Genomic DNA, 19,866 nt, shown 5'->3' on the forward strand with positions numbered 1-19,866 from the left:
GTCGGAATGAATAAGGGCTAATAAAAATGAATAAAATTAAGATTAAACTAGTTACTAATCAGCAACTATTGTGAACGAATGACCACCTGTGCTATCATACAATGAAATAACTATCAACCAGAGGATATTTATTTCCAAAACTTGTATTTAGTGCAACTTATATTTTTTATAACGGGTCCACAAATGTATGTAAGATGTGAAAAGTGTTTTTTCTATCGACTCTCCCACTATGAGTCTTTTTATATAGGTGTGTGTGGTTTTGCGAATGCTGTATTGTGTTTCTTTGAATCAAATCGTAACATGTTATTTAACAGTTTGCATCTCCGGACAAACCGAGTTTGAAATATTTGTGACGTATGTGTTACGCCAAAAATTGCGTTATGACTTATGCTGGTCAGTTATAAATTACATCAGAATAAAATCAATCTGATTCTATACTTTCTTAAATCGTACGATATGTAGTTTTATCTTAAATGTTTGTTCTTTTTCTGAAAGGATAAATTGATTAATAACCAATATATTTTTTTATTCTCATATCTTAACCGCAATCAGAATCGTATGAGCTGTTAGACTGAAACTTCTTACTTTTAGATGGTAACCCAATCGCTAATCCATCCATATTTGATGATTTTATTATTAGAATTCATCTAATTGGGCTGACTTTTTATAACCAAGATAAATATGTGCTATAATCAGCATCCTTCCATATTGAAAAGATATTTTTATAATAATAAATGAATTTTAAGATACAAATTCACATTGGCTATTGTGAAAAAAATCCTCAATATGCACTAATAACCGGTGCTTTCTTACAGCAAATAATTTGGTAATTTCAAAAGCATTTAAGACCAATTCTTAACAAAACTAATGATAAAAGTATTTCAACACGATCTTTCAAATATGGAATAATTAATTTAATACATATGGATAAACTCCAAAATATCAAACAATAAAGTAAAAATAAATTAACTATGTACGTTTAGTACTTCAATCCACTGTTATCATATTTTACTTTTTAATTCGAAATTTTTCAATAATAAATTTGTCAAGTACTTAACTATTTTAAAATCTTGATTAAACGCGCCAACTTTTATTCAAACTTGCTAACTCACTGAAGTACTTTTTTTTAAAGAGATCCTCTGAAAGTCGAGGTTTAAAATATTTTTATTTCACAGTTCAATAATAAGTTTTAATTCTTGAAAACTTCCGGCAGATGTGCTATTATTTAACCACAATAACCGAAAATTGGTTATAATTTCACCAAACCTGTAGGTTGCACTTGAAAGCTCATTATTTTTTTTTTCTAAATTTTATTCAAGACAGGTGAGATTAATACTATCATCCTGTTTCAGCTTGACGTTAAGGTCTGGGACACCCATAGATATTCAGTAATTTATACCATTTTCATTACTTGAAAGTTACGAATAATTATATTATTATGAATAATAATGATATTATTGAATAAATTTAATTGCAATATGAAACTAATATATAAAACAATAATAAACCAAACTTTGATAAAAAAAATAATTGCAATAATGTTATAAGTAAAAGTAATTTAATAATAATTAAATAGAATAATTTATCAAAAGGGTAATAATAGTGTTAAGGGTTAAAAAGTATTCAAAATTAGCTTGTATGCTGTTTAGAAGAAAATATATAGTTATTTTGGCTTTTGTGAAGCCAATTAACAGTCTTGCAAATAACTTGAAACTGTTACTTTCCACGTAAAATTTTTTGAATTTCTAATATAAAAACCCAATATTAGCTCTTCCAACTATTGTTCCATAACTAGATTTGTTGATGTGCTAAATAATATGGAATTAATAAGATACATTGTTCCAATTTGTCGAATGGAATATTTTGATTCAAATATTGAAGTCAACGAACAGTCTATAACGAGAACAGCTTATTATGTTTATGACTTTGCAGAAAAAATCTGGTTATTGGCACATAATTATTAAAAAAAATGAACGAATCTTAAGCAGAAATGAAAATTTCCCTCCGAGAAATGCAATTAAGGTAATAATAGTTTTTGATATGATGACTATCAAAATACTGTTTAACGGAATGAACAGAAATAAAATTAATTGTGACAAAAAAAAACTGAAAAATTATATAAATATTATAAATATTTATAATTCTCAAAATTCTTAAAGAAATTAGTAAATTTAAACAAATAAGCAAAATGAACACGTATTAAATTTTTTTTTGCCAAAGTAATTATTCATAATAAGTTATAAAAAAGTTGATTGGTATTACTTGTATTTACTTTAGTTAAATTTATTTGTGACAGGTAAACGAATATTTTCAGTTAAAAAAATTAATTAATAAATTCAGTTAGTAAAAAAAATTGTGGGTTTATAGAAAATTGAGTATTGGAATTCTCGGAATTGGAAGTATTGACTCATAACATTTGATTTCAACCAAAAACTGAAACGTATATATGGATATAATCAATTATTATCTTAGTCATTATTTTTGTCGGTCAATAACAATTACTTGGCAAGTATCTAAATAATAATAATAGTAGCTTCCCAAATGAAAAATACCAGTTTCGACCATGTAGAAGCGATTTTGCAGATTTTTTTTTCAAATGACGTCGGATGATGTTCATCTCTTGATCAGTTCCGCGCGAATTCTTCTCCTCTGCCAAGGTTATTGGATTCAAACCGTTAGAAATTTATTTCTATGGAAGTATCATACCTCAGCATTATGGTTACACATTAAACAAATATTATTAGAACGAAACAATAAATAACGAATCATATGAACATTGAAATAGACCACAACTATATACACACACACACACATATATATGTATATATATATATATATATATATATATATATATATGTCGAGCTTTGTACAAATTATCCAGTGAATAAAGAATACCAAAATGTTTTGTAAGAAATATTTTTATTCATTATCAAAGATTTGGAACTATAAGTAAATTCTTTAAGAAAATTGAAAAATTGAAAGTTATTTGATCTTAATTAGAAATAAACAAATGCGAACACTAGTATTTAAACCGGGGCAATCCGGGACAAAAAATCTAAATTCGGGACAAATATTGCTTTTACGGGACAAATCCGGGACTGTCCCGTCCAAACCGGGACGTATGGTCACCTTAATATTAAGCATATTTCAATTCTACATGAAATGCTTAATTAATTACAAAATATTACATACAAAACAAATAATTAATAATTGACAATTATTCATTTATTTATTATTTAATTAAAAATTAGCTTGAATATTATTGTTTTATAATAAAATTCAAATTGTATGGATTTTGGTATGCTGCTGCTAATTTTGATAAATTAACTTTTTCTTTTAAAATTTTTACAATCACATTCAATTCCACGAAAAGAGATCCAGACAAATGAAGAACTAAAAAAATAAAAAATGTATGCCAAAATATAAGTCCCACCGTGGCTTTCGTAGAATTCTAACACGTGAAATGAGCTTTTAAATATTTCTGACCACCATATAAAGGTATATCTAATTTCATAATGTGTAATAAGCACGATTCAAATATATTAAAAAAAACATTATTTATTTCTTAGGATTCCTAACATTTTTCATTTTATGAATAGACTAAAATATAAAAAAAACATTTGTACCTATAATGCTAAAACTATCAAGTTCAATAAACTTTGTAAAATGATCAATTATTTAATGTCACACAATGTAATATGAAAATTTCATTTTTTTCTAATTTTTTTGTATATCGAAAATAATTTGGATTTTAATTTTAATTCTGGCTAAAGTTCTAAAGCACACTTATATACTTTAAATAAATAATTTTATCTCTGCAATTCGGTTTATATAATTCTTATAAATAATAGACAATTGTAGTATTTACAATAATCTATTTGAAAAAAAAATAATATTTTTCGAATATTATTGTTAGGTACGGAAAGTTTCAGCAATTTGCCTTAAGGCACGATGCCATATACCGCTAGTCACCTTCATTTAGGTGCAAGCCTTTCGGTATATAATGAAATTTCTCCAGGGTTTACAAATTTAGAAAAAAATAGATAAATTTTAAAATAGTAAAATATGTATCTTACGTAAATTTAATTAAGTCATTCCTGTGCTCCTTATATTCCATAATAAAAATAATATAAGTTCACGGATTGAGTGAGAGAGTAACTTAAACATCAAAGGAATATATTCTTCTAAAATAGTCTAGGCATCAAACACTACATGATCACTTTTGTCTGAATTAAAAAAAAACACACAAATGACTATCACCATCGCGTAAAAACAATCGAAGTATTCGTTTAAAATATCAACAAAATTTTATATTTTTATTTTGACTATTTTACACATTCGCTGGTTAAATGTATTATTGAAAAAGAAATATTGAACAAACATGGCAGAGACCAAATTGGAAACTACCAGTAGTAAAATCTCAAACTCGTTTAGAGAATGGAGCTTGTCAAAATTATTCAGATTTGGCAGAACAAATAATTTACCGGTTGGGGAAACTATATCAGAGGCAGGTGCCACCGTTAAGCCCGAAATGTTGATGTACGACAAGTCACAAGTTTTCGAACCTAAGGTCGACTGTTTGAAGAATATGCCCAAAGTTGAGGTAGTTAAATTTAATTTATACCCAATTTTATATTAACGGATGCTTTGCTATTGAATCGAATTAAATAATTCTCCAAGCCTAATTATTCTTTGGACTAAAATTGAATAAATTGGTACTAATATTCAAATATTTAATATACAATAGAAGAGACTGGGTACTATTCTACTATACTACTGGGTACTACTAGAGACTGGGTCAGGTCACGGTAGTGACAGTCGTCATAAGAGCTAACTTACTAAACTATACTGGTTTTGAGATAGGGTCCAAAGGGGAAAGATGTAGTATGTTTGTTTGAACAAGTTATTGCATTATTGCATTGAGTCAGCAATGTACGTGACCTTAATACAGAGTTGTTTTAAAGGGCCAAAAGTAAGTTTTTTTGTTCGAAGTTTTTCAATAACAACAGTTACTTGTATACAGATAGATAATTTTGCTTTTTTTTGCTGTAAGTTAAACATTAGTAGTTAATTACCAGCAATTAGTTATGTTTTATGTGGTATGTATATGTTGTGACACGTTTTTCTCGTCATTTTTGGGTGAAACTCAAACAGATAAAGGAAAAATCTAACTGAACTAAGGCAAAATACGAAAGAGAAAGTTTTTTTTGTTTAAAAAATTATGTTTTCTTATATATTGCTATACTATATTCATAAGCTTTGTTTAAATTTGTGTTCCTCGGTTGTGGGCGATTGTGAAACTCGCTTTTTTCTTGTATGATTTGAATCCATCATATTTAAGGGCAGTATTTCAGTATTTCCATGTAGACAAATTTGCAAATTACCGTTTAACTTAATTTTCTCTCAGATAAGTGGTAAATTAATAAAACTATTTCTGATAAAAAAAAGTATAGCAACCGTAACCACTGATCTTCCCTACTAATATTTATGATCATAATACATTTATCATAAAAATATATTATAAATATATCATAAATAACTGTCTCAGTATATGCTAGTACATGCTAGTTACTTATTCACTTCCTAATATTAACTACAGAATCAAATTTTAAATATATTTTAAATATATTTTTCTAAACTATACTACCATGTTTGCAAGCTTGTGATACAACATTTAACCTATATTAATTTTGTATGATTGCATGTATAAAAAAATGAACTACAAAAATGCTGTACTGTAAATTTATATTCTAAGTAAATCAATCTAATGATAACAATTTAAAGATAATTTATTTATTTATTTATTTCACAAGCCGTCGGTATAATGATATTATAATAAGGCTTAAGTGAATATTTTGTAAGTTTATTATAATTTAATTAATTATTAGCTATTTTATTACTTATTTATTCATTATTTAATTTATTTACTATAAACTTATTTATATTTAGTTAATTTTAATTATTTTTAAATATAACTAGTTTGTTTGTTGCAAGTATTTTTTTAATTTACCAAGTATTATAATAATCTTTACAATACTTTTACAATATAATTATTTTATTTATCAAATTTTAGGTTATTTTATGATATTTCACCAAATGTAAGTGTCTTATATTATTGTTATTATTATTAATATTATTATTATTAATACTATCATTATCATTTTATTATTATTATCAAGTATTTTTACAATATAAGTTTTTTCTTTTACAAATTTTTAGGTATTTTGATGAGAGAAATATTTTGTTTCAAAATTTTTTAAGTATTTTTAAATTATAAGTTTTTATTTAACTAATTATTAAGTATTTTAACAATAACAGCCATTTAAAAATAGTAATAAAAAAAATTCATAGATCAAGGTGAACTGCTTAAAATTATTTAGCACTAGTGCATCCCTTTATTCCTTAATTTTAAATTAAATTTATTATTATAATATATTAGCAAATGCTTCGCCAATAAGTAAAACTATTTTTCATTATGTTGATAGGGTTATGTAGGAGCAACTACTTCATTATCAAAATACTAGTTTACATTCTGAAATTAGCAAGTGAATCGAATTTTTCAAATATTTCAAGTAACGATTTTTATATCAAAAGCATATTGAGTGTATAGAATATTAAATTAACTATGAAATATGAACACTTAGCACTTTATTCTGCACTATAAATTAAATATTTTAAATTTGACAAACGTTTTGAAACTCAGTTTGTCTCATCATCAATGTAATATATTTTGTATTTGATGACCAGAACATTCGTGTTATCCGATGTACGGGATCTTTGCATATAACAGATTTTCATATTATGTTTGAAGATTTTCTATAAAAAATTTAAAACTACAATTATGACAAATTTTATTTGAAGTAGTTGATAATAAATGTTAGAAGAGATAACAAATGTACGATAAAATTTCTTCTTTTTACGAGTTTAAAATCTTAATTGACATAAATTGGAATAATCCCAGAAATTCTTCCAACTTCCAAATTAATTCGATCAAATCAGAACCAGACTGTCAGACTTCATCCATGCTGAAACCAACTTAAAAATTCCCAAAATACTGATGCTCAAGTTTATTATTATTATTATTATCATTATTATTTTTATTATTTTATTCCTTTCTTAGTCTAGTCCCTTCACCTGTCCATGTCCTAAGCCAAATTTGCGACCAGAACATGCACCTCCTTTGGTAATGGAAGCAATGACTAAACCTGGTGAAAGCGAAGTTCAATCTTTGGGCGAAGAACTTAAACATCAACAAGCTTTGTCCAATTGTACATCAGAAGGAAAACAAGGCCAATCGAATGGCAATCAAGGGAAGACAAGGGCCAAAACGTTGGTCCAACGAACTGGCTCGATGGCGGTGAATATAAATTTCCTTTAAAGTGCGATAAATATAAAAGAAACCATTATCTATTCTTAAAATTTTACTGGTTATCCTAATAGGATAGTAAAATCTAAAATAGAGCGTTAGTATATTATTGAAAATTCAATTTAGTACTTAGAAAAACAAATTAGAGTTTCATAGCAAACTATTGAACATTATGTTAAAAATAACGGCAATAAGGTCAATGAACATATTCACTTCCAGTGAAATTAAACGAAAAATCATCTTTTTGGAGATGTTTTTGTTGGTTATTAGTTCAGCTCGAACGATTTTCTCCTATCCAAGCATAAATTTTCTGACTGAAGTTTTAACTCAAATTTTGTACCATATGACAAAGCAAATTTCAAATAATGTTCGATAATAAATTTATTAATTGCGTTAAAGAATTTTGCAGATGAATATGTAAAGTGAAAATCTTTTATATAGGAGAGCCAGCAGCTTCCTGTAATGGTGTTTTTTAAATTAATATATCTTGAGGTTCAATAATTATAATTTTACAAACTAAAGATGAATAGATACTGCAACCATTCATCTACCAAATCATGTAAAAATAATTCCTTAACAACTGTACATTATTTCACAAAATAATTTTCTAGAAAAAGTCCGGTGTTACAACTTACTTACTTTTAATTCAATGATTTGGGGCTAGCTGTAACATTTACCGGGGCAAGTAGTAACTACCGATAAAGATATTTTAAAGAAAATTGACATTTGCTAAGTAATTCTTTTCTTAAATTAACTGTAACTAAAATTAATACAAATGAAATATATAGTGTCCCCTATAATTAATATTTTTATTAAAAATCCACGTAAACTACAATTATTATAATAATATAAATAAAATGTATAGTCTTCTGTAACACAATTTACATTATAAATTCCGCCCAATTTTTTTTACTTGCATCTGTATACATTGTTTGTATGTTACAACTAGCCCCAAGATTTTGTTTCAACTAGCTTAAGTGTGAATTTTTTACAACGATCAAGATAAATATTTAAACAATATAGCAATTACAAAAATGGTTAGACATGATCAAGGATTGATAAATTGCAAACAAAATAAAAAATATGTAAATTTTAAAATTAGTCGATACAAATAATGCAAACCAAAATTTGATGATAGTATGATTTTGTAATAACTGTCTAAAATGACGGATCTGCACACTTCTGTATATTGCATTCGGGTCTGTAGCTAGAACAATATGCATGTCCAATCGAGACAAAAAATATTTTAATATCTTTGAAGATCTTATTGAAAAATGCTGGAAACTTCCCGTAAAAAAAATAGCACCTAGATCCCCTACATTACACGTAGCATAAAATTTTTACTGATATCTTGCTGATAAATATAAAATTGTATTGATTGCGAGTGCAGCACAAGTATATTGATGGAACCTAAAATAGAGTTCATTAAAAATATATCCATTACTCAAATGCCTTCAAACCAATAAACTAAACAAATCAGCACAATTTGGGATACGTACCCATATCCATAGAACGACTTTAAAATTTCCCTAGTCGAACTAAGAGACTGATTCTGCCGCATAACAGAAAAATGTTATGGCAAGGCCATGTTACGCTCCAACTTCCATACATTATGCTACTGAATCATAATTCAGGCGTTTTACACAAACTGCAACGTCACTCGTATGTTATGAAGCTAGATCAGAAAGACCCTGTTATTTAAGATAGTTTTTTTTGACATTTGTGCGATTAGGTTAGGTTTTCTATCTGTAACCTGAGAATTACGCCTGACTGCACACCAACCACATAGCTTTTGTCAATATTTGGGAAGGAAAGTTCTTCATAACATGGCTTTGCTATAACATTTTTCTTTTATCCGGCAGAATCGGTCCATATGAGTTTTATTTAATTTTGTTTGTTAAATTTAATTAAATATTAGATGAGACTTGCTGTCGCCAGCACGATTGTCTGGTGGTCCTATGATCTTGGTCTCTGGGGAGATGCCCGAGCAACTGAACAATTATGGTCAAATGCCAAATGCACCATTTTCCGAAATCCTGCGGCAAGATTAGCCTCATTAGAAAACGAACACAGTATGTCGAAGTTGGAATTAATGTCTTCATCTAAAGTGATGAAAACTACAAATTAAAGACCTTTTAATTAAATTATGATATTGGATGCTAGAAGCGAAATGTATGGTGGAAGCAAAAATTAACAGGAGATAGCGCATATATGTATATTTTGACAATGAATTTGGTATTTTTATATTTAGGCTGTTATTGTCTTTAAATTATATTTGTATTGATTTAAATGAATGTGATTTATATTGCTATAACTCAATGATTGATTTTATGGTATAAGCAAATTTATTATATAAAAAAACTAGTTTTTCATAAATATTTTGGTAAAAAATGAGTTTTGTATAACAATATATAAAACTGTTGTGAAAATATCGCCGTTGTAAAAATTAACCGGTGTTATAAGATTCGTTCAAAATGATAAATTAATTCGCCTAGTTTTTAGATGCAGACTTCATCGTCTTGGTATAAATGTTTCGGTTGATGCAAAAGGTTCAAATATTAATACACCGTAATACAATACAAATATAAATACAGTGTTATATTAAAGACTTTGCAAAAACTTTTGAATAACTTTTTGGAAAAAAATTATATGAAATGTTGAAGATCAGTATCATCAAACGATAATATTGATGCACACTAAAAGTACGTAATGTTGAATCTGCATTATGAAATATAATTCATTTAGAAGATTAATTGAATTAACCAAGAAAACTTCTTTACTCTAATATATTACTCTTAATATATTACTTTTAATTCAATAATTAATAAATCGACTAATAATATTAACTAATCATTAAAATAAGTAAATTTAAGTTTAAAATAATATACAATTTTATGAACATAAACTGTAAGTAATAAATATAATTATTATCGGAGAATTATACAATCATAACGAGACTGTAGATTAGATTTATACAATTACAATTTTAATGTAAAATTTGATGAACGAAACTTATTAGTAAATGATAAATATTAGATGAACTTAAGGAATAAATTTAGATCATTATTTTTAGTGTAAAATTGTATTATGGTGAGAATTGGTGATATAGTGAAATATAATTTTAATAATAAATTCAAAATTACAAGGAGATTGAATCATGGAATAATAATAGCCAATAATATGTTTAATATGAATTTGTTTAAACAAATTAGATGAGTAAGTGATTAATATTATTTCAATTGCAGTCAACGAATAAACATTGGTACGGAACTTATAGAAAATAAACAAAATCCTTTCTTATTATTAATATCTCTATGAAATATCTGATAATTTGATGTGCATATGTCTATTCATTTTTGATCACTTGATCATTTTCAAAATCATTGAAATCGGATCACTTTTGGCACTTTTTGCCACGAACCTTCGAAACGACTGTACTTGTCTTTGCCAAAAACTAATCAGTACACAAATATTCAGAAACCTTTGAAACATAAAGATATATAGAAAATTTCATTTTTGATTTTTTTGCGATTACTAACTATAACTAATTACTTACCCTACGGGTAGTTAAAAACAAGAGAAGGGAAGGGAATCATTGAATTGAGGTGCTCCCATACTATCGACCTGCCATCGGACAGATTACTATTTATTATTGTTATCGCATTGAATGATAAACCATTACATTTCACCTACAGAAAATGCTGTAAGTGAGCAATAAATAAGATAGTAGCAAACGAGTTGCTTAGAATAAATTTCTATTTTGAATTGAGTCTAAAATAAATTGAGTTATATATAGTGCAACAGAAACCAATTTCTTTGTAAACTGTGAAAAAAACATTGTATTGAAAATCAATTATGCATCAGATTAATTCCCTAGTCACGTATAGATTCCATAGGCCCCACTTTTCTCATTTTCCCGGTTCAGCTTTGAGCGTCGCGGCGCTAAAAATATAACGCACACGCATCTTGAACACAGGGAGGTAGCCCAAGGATAAAAGAAAATTTTAAGAGAATTTTAGTAAAATTATTAACTATTAACTAAATTAAATAATTATAATAATGTATCAAGTTATAAAAATGCCAAATTCGATAGGGTAGGACACAATTGTCCACTATGATGACGCAATAAATAACACATATCAAACAAACAATTATATTACATGTTCATTAAAAATTCCTGTTAATTCATTATCGTAAGAATGTGTATTTTTACTGCTTTTCAAAAATTCGTCACTTGGTATCTTTTTAAACCGTAGACGGGGTAAAATGGGACGACGGTGAGAATAACAGGCCTTAATTTTATTTTGCATTTTAAAGAGATTTTACGATCTCTTTAAAATGAATAATATAAGTTTCATGGTTACATTTTTTACAGAGAAAACATTGTATATAACCTTGATCTGGTATTTTGTCAGAAATATTTACCGATTAAGTTGAAACAACTATTTATTTGATTTATTTCGTATAAAATTGCTTTTTTCAATTAATATTTTTAATCTTCTAGTATTTATTGTTTGGTTGGTCCTTTTTACTCCATTTACGCGTAAGATCACATTAGCCATGTAATAATTAAACTAGAAAAATTTTTTTAGTACGGACATCACTAACTTGCATCTAATTTGAGTATTCTAAAGCATTTTTCAGAATAATTATATTTATCGTGGACATGTGCTAATATATTTTATATAACTCCTAATAATTTTTTCATAATCTTTAAAGTACTTTGTCCATAACTTGCAATGATGGATGCATTTTGAATATTATAAACGTAAAAATCTAAGTAAGGATAATTTATAATACTATCGTAAAAGTGTTCAGTAAATGTTACATTTTTTATTAGCTATTTAAAAATATATTTTACTTTTATCTGTCGTGAATTTCATGATTGATTATAGTGGGCATTTACAAATATACTTTATTAAACTATTCTAATTTAATAATTCCTTATTATTTCATTCAATTATTAATTCTTAATCATTTATTAATAAGTTTTAAAGTATTCTGTCGTGTTTAGTAAGCAAAATAGAAAAAAAGTTTATAATATTTTTTTTTAATTTTAAACTCAATATTAGTTATTTAATAATGTAATATATATTACTAACAATGCATATTATATAGTTATACGTTTTTATGATTTCTGAATCTAATCTAAACAATATTTTAATTACATTCCAATAAGTTTCTAGATCTCATAAGATTCCAATTAAGTTTTTTCTAATAAGATTCAAATAATATTATGCCAATGACAAACTAAAAATCGCTTTGGCAATGCGATATTTAAAATAACAATATTAATCACAAACATTTTTTTCTAATAATAATATAGTAATAAAATGCCAATAAAATTCTAATATTATGCCCATGGCAAATTTAAAATCGGTTATTGCAATTTATGCAGTACGATATTTAAATTACCTATGATAATACTAAAACTGATTTTTCCTGTTCAATGATAAATTTATAGTTAAAGAAAAGTCAATTTAGTCTTATTTATATTTTTAAAACATTTTCTACCCATGGAAACCATGTTAAGCTTTTGATATTAGATACGATTGTTATTAAGAAGAAAAAAATATCATGAGTGTAAAATAAAACTTTGTAATATAAATATATGAAAAACATAAAGAAAATATCACAGAAATAAGCTAATATATCGCCCTTGTTTATTAGCATTTTGAATTATAATTGATTATTAATATTTATATTTTGCGGTATTTTCATCTAATTTTAAGTAATTCTTAGACAGTTGAATATGAATATGTAATTTAAGAATTATACTTTATCTTGGAAAGAATAATATTCGAAAGTAAACAAGATATCTTATTATGTATTAATTGAGTGAAATATGTATTTAAAGGATTTTTTTTATTCATTCATATTATATAACAATCAGAGTTATTTACATACCCTATGAGTTATATGGCTAAATTACACATAATAATAATAATAATAATCACAGAAAGAAATAATAAAAAAAAATAATAATAATAATAATAATAAATAAATGAAAATGAATTAAAAGTAAAAAAATAGATAAATAAAAATAACAAAAAAAAAACAAATTGTATTAATTGCTCCAATAAGCAATTGACTATGAAAAATTTTTCTACATTAAGTCTATAGGCTGTTTTTAAAGGATTATTGTATCTACTAAGTTTGAATCTCTAGGTACTATTTTTAGCTTTATACAATATTCCGTTTTTTCCATAAAACACCCATTTTGGCACACAACTTTGGTGTCAACTTACGACTTATTATCATTTAATTATTAATTATATCAAATTTACTATTATTTTTATTAGATTCTCAGCATCTAGTCCCAGATACGTCCCAGTCAACATAATAGCTTGTAGCAAAAAAATCAGGCACGATCGTGATCCAGTAAGGTTTAGTGAGCTACAGCTCTCATTATGAGAAGGACTAATTGTGTAACAGTTCTGAACAAATAAATAATGACACCATGTGCTAAATGTGTGATGTGATATAAAATAAATCGTGATATTTAAATAATGTTCAAAGAAGCTATGAATTCTTCGAACGATTGTGAAAAGTAATGGGTAAAAAATTCAACGGTTATTCATTGCCAAAATGGATGTTAATTTGTGTAATTTTGCTGATGTCCGGTGGTTGGTTTCCATCAGGAAAGGCTTCGCAGGAGGGAGAAATGTGAGTAAAAAATAATAATAATAATATAAATGAATTGGTTATAACAAATTAGTAGAGAGACAAAATATGAGGATTTTTGAGAAAAACCAAAATAATTTGCATGACATCTTACTACTTTATTGTTGTGTGTTAATTGCATATTTTATAATGCTAATTTATTTCAATTGTGACCATAAATTATAATGTAGCCAGAATGTAATAATATAAGTATATCAATTTATTCACATTTAATACATTTTTATTTTAGTTTTTAATTTGAGTTTTATTTTATTTTTTATTTGATTTTAATCTTGAATTAATTTATATTGCTTATATATACTCGTATATATATACAATTAAGATGATATATTATTGAAATTCAGAATTTTCAATATTATTGGCCTTTTAAAGCATGATAATGAAAAAAATCATAAACATCAATTAATATAAATAATATTAATTAAACGAAAATAAATTTATTAAAAAAATAAATATGTCTTTAAGCTTCTGCCTTACAGATATTTTTACTTGATAAGTATTTTTCATAATTTTCTAAATTTTTCTCCGAATTTTTAATTTATTTTTGAATGCTCCAATATTTTTCAAATAATTAAGATGATACCATAATAAAGCACAGTATTTTCAATATCATTGGCCTTTTTTAAGCATGATAATGAAATAAATTTCATGATTATTAATATAAATAAAAAAGATTAATTAAACAAAAATAAATATATTGAAAAAAAAATAGTTATTTTTTAAGCTTCCAATCAATACGTTCAACACCTTACAGATATTTTTAATTGATTTTTATTTTTTTTTTTCTATTTTTATAAATTTTTATTCAAAGTTTTATTTTATTTTGAATTCCCCAATAAATTTATTAATCTGTATTGCTTGTTTAAATAATTAAGTCGATACAACATTATGACATCGTTAATATTATTGTTTGTTGGCCCTTTTAAGCATGATAATAATTATTTTTTGGTTATTAATATATTAAAAAAATATTAATTAAACGAAAATACATATATTAAAGCAACACTTTTAATATATTTTAAGCTTTTAATAAATACGTTCCACACCCTACAGATATTTTCACTTGATTTATATTTTTGTTCCATTTTTTTCTAAATTTTTGTTTAAATTTTTATTTCATTTTTGAATGCCCAAATAAATTTATTAATTGATATTGCTTTTTCAAATAATTAAGATGATACCACATTAAAGCATAGTATTTTCAATATCATTGGCCCTTTTTAAGCAAGATAATGAAAAAAAAACAAATATTAAAATATTTTAAAAAGATTAATTAAACGTGAATAAATATAATAAATTTTAATAAGCTTCTAATAAACACGTTCCACACCTTACATATATTTTTACTTGATTTGTATTTTTTTCCTATGATTCTAATTTTTTTAAATTGATGTGGAAAACAGTTTCTAGAAAATGTAGTATTTAAATAAGTAAATTCAAATATCAACTTCATTAAATGATGTTTTGTTATATTTTTTATTGTATAAAAAAGTCTGGTTTGATCAAAGTTAATGGTGAAAATTTATTCAAATGGCATTTGAACATATTTAAAAATAGCCCATACAATGTATTAAGCCAACCATTAACACTATATCTGAAATTAATGCCGATTTTATTTAAAAAGTGTATATCTGGCTCATATCCAATCATCAAAAAAATCTAAACAATAATTAATTAAAATAGTTCATTTGATGCTTCATGTAATTTCAATATTAAAACTATGAAGTATAGTAATTTATTGAAATTTAATTGTTCGGTTAATTTATATGTTGAAATTTAAACAAGAAAAATTAATAAAGTTACTGTCAGTACAAGAAAAAATCATACAATTAATAATTTAAAAAATAAAATGTTAATAGTTCAAAAATAAATATATTATTGTACCCAAAAAATAGTACCATTACTGAAATAAAAAACGCAATTTATATTTCCTTCAGGCTACTACTTCATTTAAAATTGCTTTACTTAAATTTCTTTTAATAAACTATTATATTGGCAAAATCATTGCCAAACATTAAATCATGATCACATTCGAATAAATAACAACATCATTTTTTAATTATTTTAGAATTGCAAAATGGGCAGAAACATTAGGAGACGAGTTGTGGGAATTGGGACAAAGAGTTACTAAAGCACCTGAAATTAAAAAGGTTTGAATAAATGTCCTTTCATATATTTTAAAATATTATTTGTTAAAATTTGATATTAATTTCCTATGTAAACTTTCAGAGATATAAAGAATTGAATGCACGTGTCGAACATAAAGATGGAGACAGTCTTATGGATTCGATTGTCGAAAATGTTGGTAGGATGTTGTTACGAAAAATGGAAGCCGTAAAAGTGAGTTTTTTTTTTTAAAAAAAATTAGTATCATGTTACATTGTCATTAACATTGTTCATTTTCAGTGCATCCTTACTACTGCTGAAAATGTTGCAGAACAATTTGAATCCAACAATACCGAACAAAACTTCACGTATTATTCTTCAAAATACTCACAAGTAACGTATAACATAATTAATAAGTAATTAATCCATAATGATTAATATGGATTTCATTACATTAATTAATTTTTAGATTGAAGGAGAAGAGGAAATGGAACTGCCTGATGGTGTGAGTCAAAATGAATGGTTGTATCGACCAATGGCTCTAAATCCTGATACTCATTTTTATAATATATCTGTAAATACCAATTATAGTGCAGTACATGTACCCACAAATGTTTATGATAGAGGTAAAAAATATACTATTAATATGTTTTAAGTCAAACCCAATCACACCTCTAACTTATTGATCTGTTAAGTATACATTTAACACTAATTTATTTATTGAGTTAACTGTATTTATGAAAATGATATTTTAGGACCAGTAGTAGCAGAAACTATACAATGGTCTGAAGCATTGGATGAAGTATTTGTACAGAATTATAATGCTGATCCTGCTCTATCATGGCAGTATTTTGGAACATCTACAGGAATTATGAGACAATATCCAGGCAAGTTTAGAGATATTACCTACTTTTATGGACCGATTCTTCTGCACAACAGACCAATGCTATGGCAAGGCGATGATTCGCTGCAACTTGCATATATTATGCTACTGAATTATACTAAATACTGCCCAAATGTCAAGTTTTTGCTATGCATTCAGGTTTTATACATAAACTGCAACGTCACTTGTATATTATGAAGCTGGGTGAGAAAGACCCTGTTATCTAAGATCGCTGTTTTGACATTTGTGCAGATTCTAGGTTAGTTTTTCTATCTGACAACCTAAGAAGAAGGCCTGACTGCATAGCAACAACATGGCTTTTGACAATATTTAGAATGATTTAGTATGGAAAGTTCTACATAACATAGCCTTCCCATAACAATGTTCGGTTGTACGCCAAAATCATTCCATTAAAGCCATTCATTAAAACTTAAGTTGTTTTACTTTCTACCATTTACCATTTATTATTAAATTTAGCTTTTTCTACTTTTTCAATAAAATTAATGGTATTTGTGTACTATATGTTGCTTTGATTTGTGTACTTGTTGCCCCGTATTTTCAAACCGGCTAGACCTGCTTATGTCAAAAACTAATCAGCACGTTTCCTTATTAATAAGAATCGAATGTTTTTTGGATAATTGAAATTAGTTGAACCGTGTTCCCGAAATCGTCGACAAACATTTGTATCCGCACACACACATACATCCATTTTTTTCAGAAACCTCTGAAACCTAAAGTTATATAAAAATTTTCAGTTTCGATTTTTTTGCGATTACTCTAATTTGCCCTGCGGGAAGTTAAAAATATTGTCCAAAATTGTCAATTAGTTTACTCTCATATATAAGTTCGTCGAAATCGAGTAAATAATGAATATTTTATCATTTTAGCAATGCAGTGGAAAGATGGTCAGAAAAATAAACCGGTAGATCTCTTCGATTGTCGTTCCCGTTCTTGGTACATCGAAGCTGCAACTTGTTCCAAAGATGTAGTTATTTTATTGGACAATTCTGGTTCCATGTATGGATTTAGGAACCACATTGCTCGACTCACAGTCAAAAGCATATTAGATACATTCTCTAATAACGATTTTGTGAATATCTATAACTTTTCAAAGGGCATAGATGGCGTCGTACCTTGTTTCAATGATACTCTGGTTCAGGCTACTCCTGAAAACATCAGGATTTTTAATGAAGCAATTGCTGAGATTGTTCCGGAGGGAAATGCTAATGTTTCGAATGCGTTTACGAAAGCTTTTCAATTGCTGGAGTCAGTAAGTTGGAAACTATATATATATATTTTTTTACTCATAAATATAAACGATACAATTTTCACAAATTTCTTGTTTTGAGATAATTTTCTTCGTCGAAAGAAAATAGTAAACTATTTTATAGATATTACCAGTCAATAATGCAAAGTATTTAATTTAATTATAATTTAAATATTAAATAGTTCTGTAGCATGTTTCTATAAAATATCATTAATTAAAATAATTGTTTCCAAATAAAGTAAAATTTCGACTTTCTTTTTAGTATCGTGAAAAACGTAAATGCAGTGCAACTGAGGGTTGTAACCAAGCCATCATGCTGGTAACCGATGGTGTACCAGGAAATATAACAGAAGTTTTTGAAAAATACAATTGGTTAGATAATGGCACCAGAATTCCTGTCAGAATATTCACATATCTCATAGGAAGAGAGGTCACCAAAGTCAAAGAAATTCAACTTATGGCATGTATGAACAGAGGTAAATATGATCGAATTTTTGTATAATTCAGAAGTAATTTGCAAACATATTTCTTTCCCATTGCCTCTGGGTAATCTGCACAAGTCTAAAGTCAAAATTGGGGATCAAATGGCAAAAAATTGAAAAAAAAAATTGAGGATACCACAAAATCTCTGATCTAGTAATTCTCCTGCATCAATAATCATTATCTCAATTTCTGTCATTTAAACTCCAGAAATTCCTGGGTATTTTACCCTAAATGACTAGAATTTCAATTAAATCATCTATTGAGTTTTTTTTGTATAATTTAGCAGTAATTTGCAAACATAATTCTTCCTCATTGCCCCTGGGTAATCTGCAACTATGTGTGCAAATTGAATATGTATTAGCAAATAATTGCTGTATTCTAGTGAAGTCATTTAAGGGGGTGTCCATTAATCATGTGAGCGAGTTTTAAAGGATTTTTGGACCCCCCTCCCCCTTGATGATACATGGTAATAATCAAAATTAACCCCCCCTCCCCCGTGAAAAACTGTAACATTTTTGAATTTTTTTTGAAAATGTTTGAACTTTTTTAAAAAGGAATTGTTAAAAAATAAATATACGTGGTATCTTACTATAGCCCTCCGTCTCCCACATGATATTTTGTGATTTTTTGTCAAACCCACCCTCCCCCTAAAAACCTCACATGGTTAATGAACGCCCCCTAATGAAGAAAGAGCTAGGACAAATTATAAGATTTTAAATATCTTGCAAACATTTTCAAATATTTTAAAAATCTTATGCAATTTGACCCCAAATTCTTCAGACTTCAGACCCAATACGGACAAGTTTTTTATTTTGTGGACCTATATTATATATTATCTATAATTTATTATATTTTCTAGGATATTATGTCCACATCACTTCAATGAATGGAGTCCAACAACAAGTAATTAAGTATATTCAAGTAATAGCCCGACCTTTAGTATTGCAAAACGAGGATCATCCTGTGACATGGACTCATGCATACGCCGATATAACGGTAACATTAATTTTAAAATAATTTAGTTTACATATACTTTGCTTATTGATAGAAATAAAAATCAATTTTTGAAAATCCTAA

General features: G+C 26.6%; 1 protein-coding gene across 1 annotated transcript; it reads left to right on the plus strand.

Moving 5' to 3' along the window:
* Positions 1-13,811: 13,811 nt before the first annotated feature.
* On the plus strand, positions 13,812-19,806 carry LOC113384839 (voltage-dependent calcium channel subunit alpha-2/delta-4-like). Its single transcript, XM_026622610.1, has 9 exons — positions 13,812-14,032; positions 16,119-16,200; positions 16,280-16,390; positions 16,457-16,549; positions 16,626-16,782; positions 16,912-17,043; positions 17,927-18,309; positions 18,569-18,782; positions 19,649-19,806. Exons 1-9 carry the CDS (start codon positions 13,920-13,922, stop codon positions 19,804-19,806), a joined length of 1,443 nt encoding a protein of 480 aa, XP_026478395.1. The 5' UTR covers positions 13,812-13,919.
* The last annotated feature ends 60 nt before the right edge of the window (positions 19,807-19,866 follow it).

The sequence above is a fragment of the Ctenocephalides felis genome, unplaced genomic scaffold, assembly GCF_003426905.1.
Source record: "Ctenocephalides felis isolate EL2017-DRISC unplaced genomic scaffold, ASM342690v1 CF-g0.4_SCAFFOLD_00845, whole genome shotgun sequence".
Classification (NCBI taxonomy): Eukaryota; Metazoa; Arthropoda; class Insecta; order Siphonaptera; family Pulicidae; genus Ctenocephalides; species Ctenocephalides felis.

Bases quoted from the DNA above. Each gene is read 5' to 3' on its own strand.
- LOC113384839 (XM_026622610.1), top strand. From the start codon at position 13,920: ATGGGTAAAAAATTCAACGGTTATTCATTGCCAAAATGGATGTTAATT. The intron at 16,201-16,279 runs GTTTGAATAAAT...GTAAACTTTCAG, and splicing joins AAGCACCTGAAATTAAAAAG to AGATATAAAGAATTGAATGC. The intron at 16,783-16,911 runs GTAAAAAATATA...ATGATATTTTAG, and splicing joins CACAAATGTTTATGATAGAG to GACCAGTAGTAGCAGAAACT.